Below are 23,992 nucleotides of genomic sequence, written 5' to 3'. Positions count from 1 at the left end.
TGTAGAAGTATGTTCAAAGGGGATGGTTATCAAAAATTCCACCTCCACCTCCACCTCCCCCTCCACCTCACCCCCAACATGATGAATTTATATCCTTTAAAAATCGCTGCAATTGGAATAAATTAAAAAGCATTCAACTTAAAAGATAGGAAATTTTAAGTGTGAGACATTTACTTTCAGTTGCAGTGATTGTGAAAGAAAAATTACAATGTTCAGTCTTGGGCAACCTTCCCTCATCAGGTAATTATTCATGTTTTATGCAAAACCCTAGTTTAGTCAAGAAAAAATAGGTTGTATCACTAAGAAGTACATTATCAGTGATCCAATGCTGGTTTGCTCTCTGGAATGCTGTTTACCGAATTGCATCAGCCTTTGTTGGTTTTAAACAACCGAGATTTTGATTGTCATAGGCAGCAAGTCAAGTGCAGCATAATGTATGTTAATGGACCTTTCATATAGGGTGGGCTTGATAGCTTAGATTTATGCTCAGTTGACTTTGAGCTATCTCACCTGGAATTGAATCTCGATCCAGCTATAAACTGTCATTCTGGTGTTTATTGTGCAGGACTCGACACTAATGTGTGCGCTATCCACCGTAAGGACATTACGCTGGCAACCCCATTGACTGGCATTAGTTGTTGTATATTACGGATCTCTCAGTTTCTTTAGAGAAGAGTCAGCGAGTTACTGCCAACACCCTGGCTAAATTTCAAATATCTGTTACCTTCAGTCGAAAATCAGGCTTGGCAGGGAAGTTTGTGAAAGACAGGGCAAAAATGTTCCCCAGCAGATCCCACAAGAAAAGTATAAATAATTCATTGGTGCCGTTAATTGAGTAGCGAATGGAGGTTTTATCACATTTTCAGTAAACAGGTTAGATTACGATATGTAAAACGGAGAAAATGATATGATGATTATAGTATTGTCATGCTTACATGTCTGCCAATGCACACCCATCGCATTGAAGCAATGTGCACCACAAATGGCTGAATTAAAAGGAATCGTGCTCTAATTGTGTCCATCCCCCCCTCCCCACAAGTCGAAATCCAAATCCTGCCGGTCTTTTAAAACGAATGGATAACAAATTTTAACTCATTTAGGGATTAACCAAACTGGGCAGAAACGGTTTTGCTTTTTAATACATAATGGACCAGGACGCAACATAAAAGGAACAGCAGAAATGCCAAGAGAGGGGGGAAATGCCAACAGCAGGGCCGATGTAGAAAATAGACGGAGATGGACAATGTGTTTCGTCCAAACTTGCATTTATTTAAATTATATAACACTGGAGTGCCCCAAGGGAGTTTTCTCAGCCCCATCCTGTTCCTAATCTTCATCAATGATCTCTCTGACTCTGGAAAATCCTCTTTATCTCTCTGCTGATGACTCCACTCTCTGCCGTGACATCCCTCATCCTTCTGACAGACAGGCAGCAGCCTCCTCTCTCTCTCTTCAGACCTTGACAAAATCACAAGCTGTTCAAACCCTTGGAATATTTCTTTCAATCCTGACATCTGACACCTCCTCTCTCTGAAAGGATCATATGACAAACCCTCCCATCTACTTCTGAACAATACTCTTAAAGTTCAGTCATTCACTCTTGGGTCTCACTATCAGCCATGATCTTTCTTACACAATCCACATTTCAAAGTTGGTCTTCAAAGCTGGTCACTGGGCATATTCCATCATGCAAAGTTCTTCCTTGGCTCACCTGACCTCTTAAAAATCTACAAGGCCTCAACTCTGGGCCTTGTAGCCTGCAGCTTGATAGAATACTGCTCAACTGCAGCTTGATAGAATACTGCTGTTCCCTCTGGGCTGGCTCCCCTTTCTTACACCCTGCTCAGCCGGACGACATATAAACCAAGGCCTTCAAGATCAATGGAATCTCCCACGATGAAGCTAAGTCTACTGGCCCATCACTTTGCCATTGCAGACAGGTCGGTGGTCTCTGTCTTCTTCCACCTCCTTTCTGGTCTTGCACCCTCTACCCTTTCCATGGTGTCTCCTCATCCCCCACCCCCCCCCCATGTTTCTGCAGGGTGATTGTGGTCTACCAGCAACCCTATTCTGGTGAAACTCCCAAAATCCACAAATCAAGAATCACTGTTTACCTCCACTCATTTGTTCCTCTTCTTTCCTTTCTGGTGAACCAACTTCCACATTCTCTTCAATATCATTCTTCACTCCAGGTCTTCAGGACAGCTCCTGTACACCACCATCTCAGATAATCCCCCAACCAAAATCATGATCTTCTTTTTACCCTCGCTAAACAACCTCCCCCCAAATTATTTTTCCAGTTTTTCCTTCCTGAAAGTTTGCTTTGAGTTCCACCCTATCCAACCCCCTGAATTGTCCCCAACTCTTCATCTTTACCCATATCTCTGCTGTTGGTGTTTCCACCCTCTCTTTCTGATGTTCCTTTAGAACTGTTGCTTTATCTGTTCTGTGTTCTAGCTCACCCACGAGCCTTAAATTTATACAAAATAGAAGAAAAAAAAGTTGTGTGTCCTTGGCTGTTAAACTATTACTCCACATTATCTTTGGTGACATTGAGCCATCTCAGATAGAACATGGATCCATTGATTATAATCAGTCTAAAGTTACTATTGTGACCATTACTTTTGCATGGAAGCTATTCCAGGATTTTTAAAAAGAAAGGTCAAGTTGGTGGAGGCCAAAGGGTGGAGAGTCCACATGTCTGAAAAATATATATTTTTAAAAATCTGTAGATTCATTGCAATCACCATAGGAAGGTCGGGATAAATCTCTGTAACCCATGTTATTGAGAGAAAAATGTGCAAACATCTTAATTGAGGTACAATTCTATAATTAGGGTATATCATTAAAAAAATTTCCTGAAGAGTGTCCCACCATCTTTTTCTAGTTATTTTACCCACAGCCTCCTTTGGTGAGTAATTTCAGTCATTTGAAAACAATTTGCTCTTTAATGAAGTTGTCGAGCATTGAAGATACTAAAAATATCAAGACAAAATATAATAGGTATTGTATGTATTCGAAGGATGTTGCTATGAATGACTTGGCAAAGCAAGAAACAATGCAGAGAATTACATGACTAAATGACACAAACTTAAAATCAAATGCAGAATGTTTTGTTATTCCAACTAAAATGCGAGATAAAATCAAGGGAAATTAAATAATGATTAGAAAAGTAGTTCAAGATGATTACATTATGCGTACTTGTGGGGATGCATGATTATATTTGTTTACCAAAATACAAAAATGTAAGAGCAAGTTTAATCAAAGAGCATTACAAATTGATTAACCATGGAATTTCTCAAAATAGAGACAGTCGTTAAAAGTTACAGTTAAGCAAGTTTGAACCACTGAAGGCCACTCTTAAATCATACTTTACACATCAAATTGTATACAACTTTTTGGATATTCCTTTCGAACATCCGACTACTTTTCTGCTATTATGAAAATGAAAATAGTCATTACAACTACGATTTGTACAATATCTCACTTTGTATTATAAGTCAAATCTAAGATCTGATATCATCGGATGTGAATATGCTACCATTGTAATGTTGGGTCAACCTTAATTTGTAGATTAAAACATGCATTGCTTCTCTGCTCATGAATTGTTTAAAGGAAGAATATATTTTACCAATAGTGTATTAGATAATATGATTAAAACTTATCATCATATTGTACATATTTTAAAATATAATTATTTGGGACAATGCTCAGGTTCCACAATCAGTGTGCAGTGAGCCATGTCTTCCTGGAACACGGAAAATCGCTCGTAAAGGAGAAGCCTTTTGCTGTTTTGATTGCCTTCTTTGCACTGCTGGCAAATTCTCCAATAGCACAGGTGCGTGCATACATTTATTGTATTGAGGTATTATGCTTGCCTCAAATGTATGTTTGAGCTGCAGAAGAAATTGGTGTGAATAGGGACATGGGGTGTAATGGGACATCATTTTTCGCAGCTATCATGGTGAACCTTTTAAAGTGACAACGAATTGGCACTTCCATCATAAAGTTGAGAGTTCCCATGCATTGCCATTAGCACTTTGTCAAAGGCCAAGATTAGCTGCTGGAGGGGATGTCCCAATGCAATCCAGTTTCCTCTTTTAAATTATGATGATAGTATAGTATTTTAACACAGTAGCTCTAGAGAAAACAATCAAAAAACTTTTTGTGGCAAAAATCATGTCCCTTCAACTTTATAGATTACAGAATCTTTAATTATCAACTGCAGATTGAGATAATTGGTCCATTTACTGCATTCAGCCATGTGTCAATTAATCATTTCTGGGAAAGAAACAGCATACAAAGCTGCAACTTAATATAGAAAATTATACTATTAGGTGGAACATCACACTCTTCTTTAATTTGACTTGTCTATTTCCATGAGCTTCTTGAGGCATTACTTCCTAATAACAATTTTATATATTTTCGTATTACATTTGTATTAAACATACATATAGCGTTTTGTATTCAAAACACTAAAGCCTGGCGCTTTAGTGATTACGCTTCGTGATTATGGTGGTTGGCTTAGGATCCTGGGGTTCTGAGTTCAAGCCCCATTGACTGCTGAATTAACACCAGGCTGCTGAATTAACACAAGGTTAGGGTTGACTCAGTTTGTTTTCCTTCTGAGGTTGGTGAAATGAGCACTAATCTACTGGTAATAAGGGTACTGCATCAGTGGCATAGCTGTGTCCATAACCAATGATGCAACCAGCAGCCACAGGTTGTACATGAGAGTGTGTGTATTCATAACGGTATGACTGATTGCTTATAAGGTGCCACTTAATTTTGATCCCGTCATTTCCGAAGAGTCTGTTAACACTTACTGAGCCGGATAATACAACTACTCCCCGAGGATCACCAAAACAAAGCCGAACCTGGTGGTGAAACACAAGGGAGGTAAAAAGGTGGGAAGATGCTTCCAAAATGGTATTTAAAATGGGAGTTTAATAAAAGAGTATACGAGGAGAAGGGTCGACAAGTTGTTAAAAATTAATAAACTGGACAGACCTGCACTCAAAAGACAAACGAGTATGGAGGCACATGCACTTATGTACAATGAAAATAAATAAATAAAGCCTAACCTCCGAATTGCACTGAATACTAGACTTGCCTAACAGAGAGGAACAAGAGTGGAGTTGAGGCAGGTACAGTGCTGGTGGCATGCAGGCACAGAGTGATGAATGGGGATGAGGAGTATTGGCGATGATGGAGTTTTCTTTTTTTCAAAAATGTTTAGTTTCTGCCCACTTTTTCCCGACAACAGTTCATCAGGTTTTTTCATACTTATTGCTTTCACAACATCAAGCAGAGAGCCTATTCTTACAGCTGCGAGGAAGAGAATGTGGGACTTGGAGTACATGTTTACTTTCGTATCACTGTAAAACATACGAAAAAAAAAAAAACTTCCCTCTTCGGGATCGTGTAAGGTAATTATTTGGGGTTAAAATGGGCAGGTAAAGGATAAGGAAAGATATAGACCATAGGATGAAAAGGTGAATATACCTCATTTTTTGAAAACTGTGACCCCCATCTTGGAATTACAAGAAAATTAAAGATAAAGTAGACTTGATGGTGCTGAATCCAAATATGAATGTTGCTAAGCTGTAAATCTGCACGTTTTAATTATAATGGTCACTTAATGTTTTTCTTAGAAATTGGACTATTTCTCCATCCAAAATTGTATTTAAAACTTTTAAACGTCAGGCACAGCGATCTCGAAATTTTATTTTGCAATGATATCTATCAAACTGAGATGCTGCAGGACTCAAAGGTACAGTTAAGATAAAACAGCATGCACTTGATGTAATTTTTGAATGTTGTTGGTGAAAAATAGTTTTTGACCCTATATTAAGAAATACATACTTTTCGCTTCCACCCTTTGACACAATTCTTAATGTTTGCATTCAGGTCAAAAACAGTTAAGTGATTTTATACAGAAGAAAACATGTATAACAATGCAAAAGGAAACCACTTGATTTTTCTGTTATCAAATTTTAATTTCAGGTTTCATTGTGTGTACAATATGATAATTAAAAAAATTAAAAATGTATTTATTTATGTACAGAACAAAGTGTAGATCTTTACCTTCGTGTTACTGAAGTGGAATCATACTTCACTTTAAAATAATATGCTGCTGGTCACAACAAATAATTTGCATAAACTTTTATTTGATTGCTTCCGCTGGGTTGTAGTTAAAACCAAATCTTTGCAAACATACCTGATGAAACATATTACCAATGAAGTATAAGTACACTTCACAATGATTCTACTCATAAGAAATAAAGTGCACTTTGTGCAGTAAACCATTTTGCTATGATATCGTAAAATGTGAGAAATTGTATATCGTTTGGAAATAGAGCATTTCTGTATTGACAATTAAACATTGTGACAAACATGCCTGCCTTATTTTCATTATTTTGATCAGAGTCTGCAGTACTTCTCCCCCAAATCTGAAACTTCCCTGCGAACATCAATTTCTTCCCCAAATTCAACTCAATTTGGAACTAGAATCTAATTGGCATTTGTCTTATATAAAACACTAGTTTTTGTGTTTTTGAGCTTGGAAATTGCTGTTTTTATTTAAAAAATTTGACATGAAAACTCAGTGAAATATAACTCAAAGAGAAATTATCCCAGTTGCTTGCAGTGAATAATGGAAGAATAGACATCCCTGGTACCTGTACTATATACTATTCAACAGACCACAAACAGACGAAAAGCAGTGTGCATTGGAATATATCTGCATTTTAAAGCTACATTTTTAATCAGGTATAAAAAAATTACAATGCTTAAATTTCAACAGACAGCATGGCCCCCCTCTCGGCACAGGCCAGAAATTGCAAATACATGCAAGTGGCATACCACGAAAAGCAGTGTGCATTAGTATGTATCTGAATTTTATGTATCTCGTCTACATTTGTAGCCGAGCCACCAGTATAAAAAAAAAATTTTAATGCTTAAATTACATGCCTACATGCAAATAAATGACACCATGAAGAGCAGTATGCATTTGTATCCGCACAGAAAGAAAATGTACCCAAAACCAGAAAACATTCATTGAATATGTTTGTAAATTGTAATCATGACAATTTCAATTTGACCATACCATGCCTTGGTCAGCTCCGGATGTCAGGTGACTAGGATTCACCTTAATATAATCTTTAATTTTTATTTATAATTAGAAAAATTACATTATACACGGTGGTCATATTAATAGCCATTCAGACATAAGTAGTTCGTGAGAAAGAGAAACATTTTAGAGAGTGATGTGGCCGAACTAGGAATCGGTTCAACTGGTTGCAATTTGTAAACAGTCGTCAATTGAGAAGCATGTCGACTCAATCAAGTCATGTCAGAATGATGTTGAACATTAAGCTTATTTATTATTTTCAACGCCATTGCACTATGTCTATTAACACACTAACTATTAAGCTTACCGTCAACTTCGTCAATTTTTCGTTACTTGCTTTCCGCTGCTGCTAGCTTGCTAATGTTGCAAATAAGTTGATAACATTCTCGATGATAGCCGGCCCCATTTTCTACAGCAAGCTCAATTGGTGTTTCCAACACATCAGCAATGTCGGCGTTGAAATTGATGCTAAGTAACTGGGATGATTTCAGGATAGTTTCACCTTCTGAACACGCCAGATTTTGCCAGCGTGATCCACATTCAAGAAACTTCTTCCAGCGCTTTTACTTAAATGCAATTAGATCCCCTTTCGGTTCAGAAATCGCATGCATACAACACCACTTCGGAACGACGCCGGACGCCATGGCCAGTGCCATGTTAGCTATGCTGTGCCTGTCAACAACATTTTTGTGCGCACGACTGGGGCTGCTCAATATCCAGGAAATGAATGCTGTGATTGGGTCACGGACGGCAGAACGGCCAACGAACCGATCTACGGCACGATTTAATTGGACGAGCAAGATGTGGGTCAATGAAATTTTTACAAGAATTATCAGTGATTTTATTTAATTTTCTCGGAAATGCTCGTCATAAACGCCAAGCAACATTCATAATATGTTCAGATATAATATTTAACGAATTTACATGTGCTCATATTGTAATACCAAGCAAGGGACTACCAAATAGAACGATAATGCACATCATCCTATGGTCTAATAGGAGATAGATAGGGTTTAGGGATAGATATAAGAAACAGATTGATTGAAAACCCTGGGGATGATTGCAGCAGTTTGTTCATCATGAGATAACAAACTATGTGTATTTTTATTTTTACGTCGACATTGTCAAGGCTTGTATGAGAGCTAACACACAATGCACAGCAAGGGGGGCATGCGACAAGAGGAGCAGGAGAGGGAAGGACATAACAGTGGGGAACAGAGACATTATGAGACCTGTGGAAGGGAGAGGGATGGAGCAGGGAATTTGAAGGAGGTGGGTTTGGTGTGGATTAACGGGAGTAGAAAAGATCGACGATTTGGATGGGGGAAGATAAGAGGTGGTGGTGAACTGCTGTTTTAAAGGCCTGGAGGGAAGAAAGGGATTGAAGAGAGTGTGGGAATTTATTTCAAAGGTGGAAAAAAGGAGGATCAAAGAGTGAAGGTGAGCAGTGATTCGAGATTTTGGTAGTTTTACCAAAAGGGGGTTGTTGGCAGACCTTGAGTGCCCTGCGGAAATGTGGGGGGTGGGGGATATTGCAAACATAGTGGGGGGGGTGTTGAGACTGGAGAGGAGACGGTAGAAGACAAAGTCCACCGACCTGTCTGTAGTGAGAGAGTGAAAGGCCCAGAGACTCAGCCTCACCACAGGAGACACCAATGATCCTAAATGAGTTGGTTTCCTCAGGGTAAAGCCGAGAAAGGTGAGAAGCAGGAGCACCAGCCTCAAGGGAAGAGCATTACTCCATCATGCTGCAAACAAATGCTTTTCATGTGGTCAGGAGCTCAGGTGGGCTGCGGAAGAACTTTGCACGACTGAGGATTCTCAGTCAGCGACTGGCTTTGGAGGCCAGGTTGGAAAAGTGGCTTTCCTAAGAAGATCATGGCAGATAATGAGAACCAGAAGCTTGAATTAAAGGACTTGTTCCAGCGGATTGTTGAGAAAGTAGATGGGGGGGTGGGTTCCAAATTGTCTGTTCAGAGAGACATAGTGTGAGTTTGAGAGTCATAGTGAGAGTGTGAGATTTGTCAGACTTGAAAGACATATTTTACGTGTTGGACCAGTTTGTGATTTTACCCAGATCTGCAGAGAGTGAAGATGCTGGTGCTTGCCGGTCTGAGGGATGATAGATGGTACGGCGGAGGGTGGAGTGATCAGCAAATATATAAAGAGGATTTTCCAGAGAGTCAGAGAAATCATTGATGAAAACCAGAAGAAGAACAGGGCCCAGAACACTACCTTGAGAAACTCCAGCCTGGACAGGAATGGGGATGAGAAAACTCCATTTCGGGCCACACGTTGGCTGTGACAGGAGAGGAAGTCTGTAAGCCTTGAGTGGAGATGGCCTTGGATACCATGGGAAGAGAGTTTGGTGAGTAGGGCAGGATGCCAGACTGTGTCAAAAGCATGCAATATGTCCAGGGATATGGCTCTGATTTCATGTCTGGTATTGAGTATCTGCATCCATTGTTTTGAGAGCAGAAGCAGCATATCCAGGGTAGAGTGACATGGTCTGAAACCAAATTGATGATCAAAAAATCAAGCCATTGGAGAAGAGGAGGGAATTAATGTCTGAAGTGATGATGGATTCCATAACCTTGCTGATGATTGGGAGAAGGCTGATTGGTCTGTAGTTGCAGCGTTCTGTTTTTGCACCTTTTTTATGCAGGACGTACTGTTTGCTGATTTCCAAGCAGATGACAGATGACCTCGAGCAAATGAGAGGGTTAATAGAAGGTGAGCAAGAGCAGAGGAGCATGATTTTAGGACACGTGGGCTCATGCCGTCTGGACTGGTTGCAGAATCCGCGGCGAGGTTTGACAGCAAGCTCTCCACTTTGTCAGAAGAAAAATGACACAGAGTCTCGTGACAGTTGGGTGCAACTGGGTAAGGTGGGAAGGGAAAGCGATGGGTTTTGGATACAAGATTTTGATGCAAACACCGAGTTTCGGCTTTCAGCCTTTTCACGTGCGTCATTTGAGGTAAGGGAGGGGATGGAGGGGAACATACACCAGAAACAGATTTGATTAAATGCCACCAGGATTTTGAGGAGGGAGAGAGGTTTGAGAGTTCAGACTTGAGATTAGAAAGATTTTTTTTCTGGCTCTCCTGAGGGTAGATACACACTTGTTCTGAGCTTTATGGAAGGAACTGAGATTACCCTCAGTTGGGTTTGCTTTCCATGAGACAAAGGCAAGTTTTTTTTTTTCAGGACAACTGCCTCGCCACAAGCTTCATTGAACCATTAACCATCTCCCAGTGCCAATGTCAAACCCTCAGGAGGGACTGTGAAATTCTGATTGTTCTGCAAATTATACTTATATGTATTTTTATATTTCTTTGTTTATCATTCTATATGTAAATCACAAGATCTCTGTTTGTGTGCTTATTTGTGAGTTTTACAGCTTTTCTCCAAGTACTGCTTCCTCTTCCACCATTCTATAAGGATGAGCTCTTTATAATAATAAAAAACCCATAACTTATGTGGCTATGCAGATAAAGTTGCTGACTTGTAAGCTTGTGGGTGTGGTTTGATCATAGACAAAGCCAAGTTTGAAATTTTATTCTTCTTTGGTGTGAAAAAGTGTTCCACATATACGGACACACTTCTTTAACATAATGTTAGACTCCGACACTTGCGAGGGAAACATTTCTGAAAAATGTCTCTGTGAAAAATGTGAAAAACACATTCCATCTCTAATACCCCGTGTTCTCCCCCCCCCCATCCTTCTCCCTTCCACAGATCTCCTAATTTCTCTGTTCCCCACTGTTTTGTCCTTCCCTCTCCCGCCCCTCTTCTCATGTCCCCCTTGCCGTGCATTGTGCGTTAGCTCTCATACGAGCCTCGTCAATGTATACAAAAAAAATTTAATGCCGAGAATGTCAGGGCATTGTTTCAATGCTTGATGAGTATATAAACTAAATTAGGAAAGTCTTATTTTTGCAATACATTTTATCTTATCAAGTGGTGGTAATATCCATCCACCAACCACAAAGAAATGTGGAGGAAACAGTTTGTGGATTTTTGTACAGTAAATAATAATCACTTATTGAAGTAATCACCACCAGTTACATGAATATATATTACAAGAAACCACAATAAAACTCGCAAATTAGTAAATATGTGAAATTGATTTTCATCAGCTTGTTCCCTTGCTTGAAAGTCTATGAATGGGTCCAGAATGGTGCAAAGGAAGCAACTATCAACAGAAGAGTGAGTGAAGATCCAAACTCTGAGAAGAATGGTACAATGTGAACAAAATAGCAAAGCTGAAGATCTTCTTCAATGGTGCCAGGTACACATTGCAATGCCTGAATTAAACTGGCTCGACACAAGACAAGAAAAGGACAGGAAGACACAGAATAACCTCCCCAAGGCAAGACAAGCACTTGAAGTTACTCAGCTTACACGACATGAGAAAATGTAGTCATTGTCTGACAAATTAAATGAGAGCAAGCCTGAACATTAACATCTTATCCAAGACTGTGCACAGAATGCTGATTGAAGCAGATCTCCACTGCAGAGTTGTAACAAATAACCCACTGCTGAGACCACAGAATAAGGAAAAAGACTGAAATTTGCAAGATCAAACCAATATATGGCAAGTCAACAATGGACTCGGGTACTCTGGTCTGATGAATCGAAGTTTTAACTTTTTGGATCTAAGAGATGCCATATTGTATGCCAAAGACCTGGAGAATGTTAAGACATGCAATGTTTGCAGCCTACTGTTAAACCGGGGAAGGCTCTGACTGTTTGGGGTTGTATCTCAGCTTTCGGTGTGGGAAAACTTTTAAAAATCAATGGGATGCCAACAAAATAAGTACAAGCAGATAATGCAGCACCATGCAGTTCCTCGTGTAAATTGTTTCATCAGAATAGGATTTGTTTTCCAACAGTATTTTAATCCAAAACACATCTCCAATACAGTGGTACAGTATTTGGAGAACAAAGTTGCAGCTGGTGTGCTCCAATTGTTGGAATGGCAACCCTATATTCTGTATACGAGTACCATTGAAGACATATAGGATTAACTTGAAACAGAGAAGAACAATAGGAACCCAACTAACCTTCCAGAACTGTATAATGTACTGCAGGACATATGGCACAGCATTCCTGCTAGAGTGCATCAGTTATATACAGGAAGCATGAGTGAAAGTGTGATGGCACTCAAGAATACAAAATGGTGGACACCAAATATTGACTGATATATAAAATGACACATCTTTTTATTTACTTAAGAGCTTTCTTCATGCACATTTATTAAGGCTGTAATCTAATAAATAAAATTTATGCTCCATCTATCTGTATGTTCACGTTTTTTGCAAAGACCGTTGGGTCGACAACCAAAAAATTTGGAATACAGACGAAGTCTGACCCAGGGATTTATTTTCATCTACCACCTCAGCCTTTAAAGACCCTGAAGCCCCCTTAAGACCTCAAAGACACTTAACACAACACAGACCCTTTAAGACACTGAATACCCTTTCGACTCCTCAGATCTGTAAGACAGATTAGACAGCTTGGACCCTTGAGCATTTACACCTTTAGACTACTTGGACCTTTATAGAGTTTACATGCCTGAGAGTTTGTTTACATGCCTGACAGTTTAGACCCTTTCGTCCCCTGGGGGATGGCGAACATAGACCGAATGAGGTCTCAGATGCTGGTCGATGAACAGGCGACGATGAGACGAGCAGATGATGAGGAGATGAACAGGAGAGATGAAGGCACACAGCAGGAATGAAAAAAGCAAGGCAAGAACGATGAAGCAAGGCCCTTTCAAGAGCAGGTATAGGAAGGAGAAAGCAGGCAAACAGGAAGGAAGGCACCACAGACAGAGCAACTTTGCTTTGCTCCTCAGTCCCTCATCCAGTTGGACATTACAAGGGGTTGTATATACAATTTCCTTAACCTTAACCCCTCATTAATTATTACCATGTGCACCATGCCCTGTACAGTGCACATTCAAACGAGACAATTCTTAAGCTACATTTCCCTACTTAATCACATCGAGATGGGCTAACTACATGTACATGGACCAAACTAACCCAACATTTCTATCTGCTCTAAGGTAAAGTGTACCCCCCCCCCCCACCGACAATCGTAACACTATTTTACATTTATCTCTGGGCACAGACTTATTGAGAAACCTGATCGCACAGAGAATTGGCCGCTAAGGTTCAAGGTGTTAATGCTCTGTTCCCATTCTTTTAATTCCATATTTTACATGAAGTAAACCAAAAAATACATGCTGTACCTTACAATGTCATTGTTGTTTATGTCAGATTCACAAGACTGCAGCTTTTGTCCCAAATATTACTGGTCCAATGAAAACTTTGATGGTTGTTTGCCTATGCCTGAGGAGTTCTTGGCATTCCTCGATCCACTGGCTATCATCCTTCTATCTATAGCTCTTCTTGGAATTGTGATAATCATGATGATAGGACTGATAATTTTCCATTACAGAGATTTACCAACAGTTAATGCAACAAACATCCAGACAGAAATGGTGCTGCTTGGATCTTTAATGACCTATTTTTGCTGTTGCTTTGTTTTCGTGGGAAAGCCCTGGAGTTGGACTTGCAAGGCACGTGAAGCTGCAGTTTGTTTCTTGTTCACAGTTTGCATTACATGTTTATTGAGTATTGCAGTTCAAATGTTAAAAAACTCCACAGGTAAGTTGAAGTTTAATTAAATGTTTTAGGAACTAGTGCATTCACATTTGTACTCATAGATCATCAGTGATATATATTTAATTAGTATGGTTGATGAAAAGGTTGCAAATGCAATTTTTTCAAAGTCTGCTTTTCTATTCTTGGCTTAAAGAAAAGTGCCAAAAATAGCACATAGGATATATATATATATATATATATATATATATATATATATATATATATATATATATATATATATATATATATATATATATATATATATATATATGTATATCGGGCATAGTGGCGTGCGCCTGTAATCCGGCGACACGGATGCTTGGGTTGGAGTATCGCTTAAGGACGGGAGCCGTGCACTGGGCCGCACTATGAGAGGGTGTAGGGCAGCCCGGAATCATGGCGTAACCCAATCCTTATCCCTGTGTCGTAAGAGGTGACCAGGGTTCCATCAGGAAGGGCATCCGGCGTAAAACCTATGCCAAATCAGTATGCGGATCATAACGGATGATCCGCTGTGGCGACCCCTAACGGGAGCAGCTGAAAGACGAACAACAACAACAAATATATATATATATATATATATATATATATATATATATATATATATATATATATATATATATATAATTGTTTGACATTCAAAATGTTCTCGAAACAAGATTATTCACAATAATTCTATATATTTTTTTGACATTAGTGTAGACCCTAATAGTATTTAAGTGTATTATGAAGCAATTGAAATTACCTTATTAATTATAACAACTTTTATGTAAAAACAAGCAAAAAAAACATTGGCTTTATTGCACTGTTGTGAGTATCTTGTTAAGCAACATTTTGAACGCTCCTTGTAAACATTAGAATGCCAAATTCATTTCTTTCAAAAATTCCCAAAACTTTTTCTGCAACTCCTATTTACTGCCAAATTAAGTTCCGCTTTTTGCATCCTTTGTTGAGAATGTGAATATAAATATCGTAACTTTCTTACCTCCACCAACGAAGCTGGATGAAGGTTACGTATTCACGCATTTGTTTTTGAGGAGGATATCTCAAAAAGTTACTGACAGATTCGGATGAAACTTGGTGAACAGGTTGGGTATCTGACAAAAACGAAATGATTTAATTTTGGTGAGGATCCAAATCTGTATACTAGAATTTTTAAAACGGATTCTTCACCATTTTGAGATTGGGCCAAAAACGATAAATAGCACGATATTTCAAAAGGTTATGGAATAATTCAGATGAAACTTGATGGAAAGGTTGTGTGTGTGACAGGAAGGAATTGATTACATTTTGGTGAGGATCTGTTTTTAAATTTTTTTAAAGTGATTTTTCACCATTGAGAGATGAGGCCAAAAACGATATGCAGCACAATATTTCTATACACTACAGATTGTTTTTTTATTTTTATTTGGTGGATGTGTTGGGTAGGGGACAAAAACACGTCAATTAGATTTTGGTTAAGTTCTGGATACAGTTCCAGACTATAATGTGGGATACAAAATGTAAACTGTTCAGCTTGGCAGAGGTATGTGCTCTACTGAGTGCCGTTCCAATTAGGGAGATAATTATCAAAGTTAAAATCGTTTTGAAATACAATAGTATGAATCATTTTAAATTGTTATACAATTTCAAAATTTGCATTTAGTGTTTCATTAAACAACTATGGTATTTTGCAGATAAAGCTTTGTTGCAAGGAAACTTCACACATTACTTTAAGAATGTAAATCTGAAGGCTGTGGTCATCATATGCATTTTGCCTCAGTTAGTGCATTGCATTATCTGGGTGCTCTTGGGATCATCTCGAGCAGTCCAAAACACAGACATTCATCCTGGCACCACTGTTTTTGAGTGTGCTGGAGAGTCCCCAGCCTGGTCTGCCTCTTCTGTGTCATACATCGGATTTCTTGTGTTTGTTTGCTTAAACCTGGGCCTCAAGGCACGCAAGTTGTCTTCATCTCCCAAGGAGTCCAAATTTATCACATTCAGCATGCTGAGCTGCTTTCTGGTGTGCCTGGCCTTTTTGCCTGCCAATAACAGCACTCAGGGAAAGTACCAAGTTGCTACAAAGATATTTGGCATTATTGCAACTGCATTTGGTCTGTTGGGCTGTATATATGTTCCGAAATGTTACATTTATGTATTCAAGTTGAAAAACACAAGGTATTTATCTTGCTCTAATTGCAAAAATATTGAGATAACTCAACAAAAATTGAAATGAAACTACCATCCTGTAAGAGAAAATGTGCATATTTTTTCAAACATTGTAAAAGCAGCATCTGTTTTATGAAGGTATGCAACAGGGCTTGAAACCAAGTGGCAATAACAAGGTGAAGCATAAATAATAAATTTGAGCATGGAATAGTTATCTGCCAGATGACTGCTAATATTTATCTAATGGTCCAAAATAATCCAACATTCTTGTGGGGTCAGCTGAGAAACATTTATGGCCCAAGTCTGCCACTATCTAGTTGGCCAGGCCTGACATTTTAGAGAAGGTGGCAGGAATTTGCAATTTTGGCAGGGTGCCTGTGATAACTCATCTACTCTTTTTGAAAGACACTGTGTGATCTTATAAAGTCCAACTAATGCAAGCAGATGAGACATCTGGTTTATAATAATGAAAATAGTAAAAATAAAATCGGACCATGCGTCCTGAATCTCACCTGCACCAGGAGCAACAGTCTTTTTTTAATATTCTTGAGCAGATAAGCAACCCTGATTCTTTTTTTTTATGCTGTAAACAAACTTTGGTATATCACTGGTGATAAAGTATGTGTTCAAGTTTCATCGAAATTGTGTGTGCAGTTTCACAGAAGAGAGCAAATACATTTTTGGGGGAGGGTCAACCCCCCCCCCCCATGGACCCCCTTAATGAGCACAGCTTTAGAAGTGGTCAATAAACCTTCATTAGGCATCAGATATGAAGCTTGTGGCCATGTTTCTTCAAAATTATGTGTTTGGTTCAAGCGATAATGACTGAACTGTTTACTGGCTCACTTACTCAATCACCTACGGACATTGCTCAATCGCATAAGCTCACCAGACGAAAGTCCATGTGGGTTAATAATACTAGCAGCTACCATCTATGATGGGTATGGGGGACAGGACAGATCATGATACTTGGTTACGGTAGTTTCTTTGGATGTTTTACGCCGCATTCAACAGCTCAGTTCATATTGGTGGCGTGTCTGGGTGCCCATGGTAGCGTTTGAGACTGGAAGCTTTAGATTGTTGGCCTTGATACAGTGCCGGATGAGTAACACGAACAATTTGACATATTCATAGTTTCTATATTACCTCCATCAACAGATTAACAACATGGCTGGATAAAAGTCGTAAATGCTGAGTTGAACAAACGTCCTGAACTCATGGACTTCGTTAAATAAAGCACGTCATCTGGGACCCGACCGTCGGTTTGCCGCCAAACGCTGTTGATTGTGACGTCATCGATTCCCTCTTTGAAAATTCTATCTATATTCGATTTTTAACCTCCGCCATCGAAGATGGATGGAGGTTACTGTTTTCACCCCTGTCTGTTTGTTTGTGAACAGTATTACGGAAAAACTCCTGGACGGATTTCGACGAAACTTGGTGGGGGGGTTAGGTATGGTCCAATGATCATGCCATTAGATTTTGGACTTGGTCCAAAAAAAAAATTTTTCAAAAATTTTCGATTTTATTTGAAATATATTTGAAATTTTTTTTTTTGGCATTTCTACATGTTTTAAGTGATTTCTAACCCCCCCCCAAAAAAAATTGTTAGAGGAAAAAAAATTTTGCAACTTTTTTTCAAAAAAAAAATTGATTTTTTTTTTTTTTTTGGTATTTCTACATGCGCGTCGATCTAGTTTAGTTTATTCATTCGTGGTTCAGTAGAGTCTGATCCATTTTGACCTACAATGAATAGGATATCAGGTTCACTTAAGTGACCCAGCAGTATTGGCGGCGGAGGTTTTGCACTCTACCGAGTGCTCCCCCTCTAGTTTGAATCTGCTATCACCTGGGTAAATACATGAAACACATAATGTGAAGATTTCGGAAGTATGAACAGAATATATTCGGAGAAAAGTGTGTTAGAAGTTCCAGGCTTACGCCCATTATATTATGATGTTCCTCCACAAGGAAATTCAATGCAGTAAGATGTGATTAGGTACATCAAAGCCTATGCTAGTATAATGCCAACTTATGTTGTTTGTGCCATTTTAACCTCCACCACCGAAGGTGAAGGAGGTTATGTTTTCACCCCCTTTCTGTCTGTTTATCTGTGTTCAGGATATCTCAAAAAGTTGTGGACAGATCTGGATGAAATTTTCTGGACAGGTTCGGTGTGATGACGCCGAACTTATTAGATTTTGGTGAAGATCCGGATCTGACTACTAGAATTTTTAAAGTGATTCTTCACCATTGAGAGATAGGGTGAAAAACTATATATAGAACTGTATCTCAAAAAGTTGTGCAACAGATTCGGACGAAACTTGGTGGAAAGGTTCGGTGTGTGCAAAGGACGAATTGATTCCATTTTGGTGAAGATCCGAATGTGGATCTGGATGTGAGAATTATTTAATATTAAAGTTATTCTTCACCATTGAGAGATTGGACCAAAAACGATACATAGCCTGATATTTCAACAATGTATTGATTGGGCCCGATATGTTCTCATGGATCATGCATTACGTGGCAGCAGTATGCGCTCTACCGAGTGCCATTCCAAATGTTATTGTTCCCCTCCTCTTCCCTTTATAAGGGGTGAGGTCCGATGGCACCAAGCATCTGCCCAGACTTGACCACAATACTCCTCCACCTTCCTCTGTCCTCAGCCAACTCCCTCCAATCTCCAGCCAACCCGATGTTATGGATATCCCTCCTCACACAATCCTCCCATCTCAACCATGGTCTATCTCTTTTCCACCTACCTTGCACCCTCAATCTGTCCACTGTCTTTGCCATTCTCTCTCCCCCCCGATCCACACCAAGTGTCTTGCCCATCTCAGCCGCATTTCACCAATCTCCCCGTCAAACTCATCTGCACACCAATCTCCTCCCTTAGTTCATCCATCCCCCTCACTTCCACAAACCTCCTGACTCAGTTGTTCTCACAAATCTGCAGCCTCTGTTGTCTCTCCGTCAGTACCACCGTCTCCAGGACATAAAGGTAGGGTGGCCATAGTCAAGGTACATTAGGTGATAAAGTTGATTTTTATTTTTATTCTATGGAAAAAAATCATGGTTCCTTGGGGGCTGAGAGGCCCAATAACACAACTGTGTTCACATCGTGAAAATTATGTTGGATAAGCAGGTCCTGAATTGATAAAAAAAAAATGTTCCATGAATTTTTGTCCAGTGAAAGGACCCTTAAACCATTTTAGACACGAAAGGGGTGTAAAGGGTCTAAAGTGTCGAAGAGTTCAAAATGTCGGAAGGGTCTAAAGGGGATTAAACTGTGGAAAGGGTCTTAAAAGGACTAAAGAGGTCTTAAAAGGATGAAAAACGTCTAAAATGGTCCAAATGTCTAAATGGTAGATAGGAGTTTGAAGATCTAAATGGTAAATTCCAATAATAGTTCGGGTCTTATCTAAATGGTATAAGGTGTCTAAAGAGTAAAAATAGCTGAAGAGTATATAGTGTTGAAAAGGTGTAAGAGTCTAAAGTGTTGAACATGTCAAAAGTGTCTTAAAAAGGCTAGAGGGGTCTTAAGAGTCAAAACAGTCCAAAGGTCAAAAGGGTATACAGGTGTAAGGGGTCTCCAGGGATATGAAGGTTTGTGTGGTCCAATGGCTCTCAGGGTCTAAAGGGTACATTCCAAATGTAGTTAGCATCTAATGGGTTTTAAGGATGTAAATGTCTAAAGGGTATAAAATGTCTGAAGAGGATTAAAAAAATTATCTTAAAATGTCAGGTTTTAAAGGGTCTTAAGGTCCATGGGGTCTAAAGGGTATGTTGTAATTGTAGTGAGGGTTTACAGAGTCTAAAGGAGTCAAAAGTGGTCTTAAGGATCAAAAGGGTGGAAGGGTCCAAATGTCAAAAATGGTCTTCAGGTGAAAGCAGTCTTTGGCAAATATGGGATCTAAGGGGTCTGATGATCCAATAGTTACATTCCAATAGCAGTTGGGTTCAAAAGGTCTGAAGGGTCTTGTGCTGGAAAATAACTCGATTCCACACGATGGATCAGCATACAAAAGAGAATCTTTAATTTCGTATATACAGAGGAAGAACATTCAATGATTCGATGAAGCATTCAAATGAACTTCACTTTCAAGTTTACCAAAAGCAATCCCTTCTACTCATTTGACATTTGAGCAATTCGACTACTGGAAGGGCTCATAGGCAGAAGGTAAAAGTTTGCAGTATTAACCTTGAAGAAAGGACAAAAACTTTGGGTAGAAAAGGGAGAGAGAGGTAGAGGGAGAGGGGGAGGGCGAGGGGAGTGGGAGAGAGAGAGGGGAGATACATGAGGTCAGCAAGACCTTTGCCAACAAAATCCAATCAGCATATGAATTGAATAGAGTAATTCAATTTCCCTTAAGCAGCAAGGCGTTTGCTCAAGTTTATATTTAATTTTGGCTGGACAATAAGGCGTCAAGCAAGGCGTTTTTCTCTTCAGCAGCTGGTCAGCTTCATTTAAACATTGGAGATACTAGTCTTGGTGATGTATTTCAGTGAGATAAAAGCACATAATAATTAGTAAGATACAATTCTTCTTTACTTGTATATCCATTTATATCACTACGGAGGTCAAAAGACTGTCAGGGAAAAGGGAAATTTTACTGACAATCAATTCAACTCCAGTACAAAAGTAAAACCTTGTTTTATACTGTGTTCAATTAAAAGCAACAAGTGAATATAAGTGAGAATACATGATTATAATTATTTTCTTCTTTCACAGTCTAGAGGGTCTTGTAGGGTCTATAGGGACTAAAGGGGTCTGAACAGGCTGGCCAACATTTAGCACCCCAAGTTTGATGGCTGATATGCGGTGAGCAGAGATCCTGAATCATCTGTTTCAGCCATGACTGTTTGCCACAGTTATGCTCTGCACAGCTGTCAAGCATGCCCTGAACAGGTCGAGCAATGTTTGAACCATATATGAAGATTGTAGAGGCTGACTTGAATAGAGTGCAGTGGTTGTTGTCTTGTCATAACCTATGGTAAATGTTTCTGTCCAATAGATTGACAGACACCCCAGAATCAATAATCATTTTCACAAGAATATTATCAATTTTGACCATTATGGTGTCCATCGCAAATGGGTGATCTGTGCAAGTAAAGACATAACTTTCCCCCATCATCATTTTCAGAAGCTGTACATATCGTTCCCATAGAGTGACCTTGGAAGTTTGAGATATCTCCTCACAGATTTGTTGGTTTCTTGCCATACAAACTCAGCTGACATGGTTATGTTTGTGACAGTAATTACACGATTTCCCATTTGCTGGGCAGCAGCCATGTGACATTGCTTTACAGCCATAGCAACATCTCATGGGGTAGCCCCATTTTGTCTTGCGTTGTTTTCCCACAGGCAGCTCATTTGAAGTTTTCCGATAATGCGTTTTGTTCATCATGTTAACAGCCTCCATGTTGGTGTTATTGACGGTCCTTTCTTCCTGTATATGCCTTTAAACCTTTATTACCCCCCCCCCCCGAAATGGGAGCTTATGGATTTGATATCAATTGTTGTGGCTGTGCATGTGCATGTGTGTCCGCAACCATATCTCGTACATGGATGGACCGATTATATTTGTACTAGATATAAAGACAACATATGATGTTATACATATGCACGTCATTTTTATTTCTGACATAAAATCCATTATGGCCGACTGGTGACCATTTAAGTTGTTAAAAAAAACCCTGATGTTGAACATGTCCTCATCCATTTCTCTGACACACAATTAAAACTTGGCACAGATAAAGAATGATGGCTTACATAAGCACATCATTTGTTTTCGACATTAGATACAAAATGGCCGATTGGTGGCAATTTTATTACTTAAATGTGTCCCCAACCATTTCTCATACATGCAAGGTCCAATTTTGTTCAATATTAGCACACACATAGAACACGATGGCATACATATGCTTCTCACTTTATTTTGTGATCTCTTCAAAGGTGGCCGACTGGTAGCCATTTTAGTTGTACATAAATATGGAATAGCCCTTTAATTACAAAACAGCAAAATTAGTAAAGTAACGGGGGCTATAACATTTTATGCCTTATTTACTTGTTTAAATTGAATTATATACCTGCACATTGTACAACACAAATTGCCTTCATAATACTTCCAAGAACCACGCTATACTAAGATCAATGTATAGCATGAGAGGACATGGCAAGGAAGAGACTGCTTATCAGAGTGAAGAAGAGGCCATCGATATGGCTATGTACGATGCTGATCGATGCTGCGTTATATTGATCAATTAAGCATTCATCTCCGAAGCTGTAACCTGATGTCATCTTATTACAGTGCATAAGGGTTGTGAATAAGACTTCTTCAGTTGCATTAAACTTCTGGATTTTTTTACGATCTTTATAATCATTATTTTATTAAAATTGAAGTACACACACATTTTTTTTAATACAATGTCGAGATTCATATGAGAGCTAACACAAAGAGCATGTAACAATGGGGAGCAGGAGACAAGATGGGTGAGAGAGGGTAGGACAAAACAGTGGGGAACTGAGATATTAGGAGATCTGTGGAAGGGTGAGGGATGGGGTGGGGTACACAGGGTAAACAAGATGGACACCACAGGGATGTTAAGGAAGGAAAGCAGGGAATTTGAAGGAGGTGGGTTTGGGATCGATTCACAGGGGTAGAAAAGATCATGGTTTTGAATGGGGAAAGATGGTGGTGAACAGCTGTTTTGAAGAACTGGATGGAAGAGTGAGATTGAAGAGAGTGTAGGAGTTTGTTCCAAAGACAGGAAAAAAGAGGAATGAAATAGTGAAGGTGAGCAGTAATTTTTGATTTTGGTAGTTTTACCAGAAGGGGATTGCTGGCAGACCTTGAGCACCCTGAGGATATATAGGATGGGACATATTGCAAACAAGGTTTGTGGAGCAGGGGTGTGTGAGGCTGGAGAGAAAATGGTAGAAGACAGAAAATCCACTGACCTGCTTGTGGTGAGAGAGTGAGAGACCCAAAGACTCGGCCTCTTCACAGCAGATACCGATGATCCTAAATGCCTTGGTTTCCACAGCGTGAAGCTGATAAAGTTGAGAGGTGGGAGCATCATCCGATATGGGAGAGCAGTACTCCATCAGGCTGTGGATGAAAGCTCAGTATGTGGTCAGGAGCTCAGGTGTGACAAAGAAGGACTTTACATGATGGAGGATGCCCAGTCAGCGACTAACTTTGGAGGCCATCTTGGAAATGTGACTTTCCTAGGAAAGATCATGGCAGATATTGAGACTCAGAAGCTTGAATGAAAGGACTTCTTCCAGAGGACTGTTGAGAAAGTAGATTGAGGTGGGGGGGGGGTCAAAATGGTCCTTTCAGGGAGACAGTGAGAGTGAGATTTGTCAGGATTGAAAGACATGTTCCAAGTGTTCTTATGTGGCTTGAGTCTCGGACATCATTTTATGATTCTAATGACTATCTTATGATTATATCCAGGACTACAGAGAGTGAAGAGGCTGCTGCTTGCCGATCTAAGGGATGACAGCTGGTAAGGCAGAGGGTGGAGTCATCAGGAAAGAAATAGAGGATTTTCCAGAGTCAGAGAGATCATTGATGAGAACCATAAAAAGCACAGGGCCCAGAACACTGCCTTGATTAACTCTAGCCTGGACAGGAAGAGGGGATGAGAAACTCCATTGAGGGCAAATACCTGAACACTACAGAGGATATCGTGTTCTATGAACTCCCTGGTTGAGTTAAGGAATTTTATTGTTTGGGTTTAGAGGAGCAATCAGAAAATTTTCTGTGGGATTGACTGCATTGATGTGTCATGTGATTCCATCAATTAGTTGTTATATGATTGTGCCTGTTGTCTCCAAATGGGATTCTTCCAATGATTCTCAATAACATTGGTTTTACAGTCATAGTGCAAATAAATTGGTGCCTTTATACTTTTGTACTTTGTCCCCTGAACTCCATTGGCTGGGGCATATTCCAGGATGGAAATCTGTTATCGGAACATCAAGTTGATTGTGCCGGCATTCAAATTCCAGAAACTCCACTCAGTTGT

At 39.4% G+C, this 23,992-nt stretch overlaps 1 protein-coding gene across 3 annotated transcripts in view; it reads left to right on the top strand.

Annotated features, from left to right (window-relative positions):
• Positions 1-23,992, top strand: part of LOC147034958 (extracellular calcium-sensing receptor-like) — a 51,704-nt gene that overhangs the window by 26,325 nt on the left and 1,387 nt on the right. For 2 of the 3 annotated variants that reach the window (XM_085891661.1, XM_085891650.1), the window contains 3 exons: positions 3,715-3,838; positions 13,418-13,807; positions 15,481-15,964. In XM_085891661.1, coding sequence (XP_085747787.1) covers positions 3,715-3,838; positions 13,418-13,807; positions 15,481-15,964 — 998 coding nt within the window. Of the gene's footprint in view, positions 1-3,714; positions 3,839-10,871; positions 12,428-13,417; positions 13,808-15,480; positions 15,965-23,992 lie in introns of those variants that run through there. The other variant, XM_085891671.1, reaches the window with a different exon arrangement.

Source organism: Eptatretus burgeri, chromosome 1, assembly GCF_056783735.1.
Source record: "Eptatretus burgeri isolate ZD-2024b chromosome 1, Ebu_testis_v1, whole genome shotgun sequence".
In the NCBI taxonomy this organism is placed as follows: Eukaryota; Metazoa; Chordata; class Myxini; order Myxiniformes; family Myxinidae; genus Eptatretus; species Eptatretus burgeri.
The sequence above is the reverse complement of the archived record's forward strand: the minus strand, read 5'-3'. Positions and strand labels throughout refer to the sequence as shown.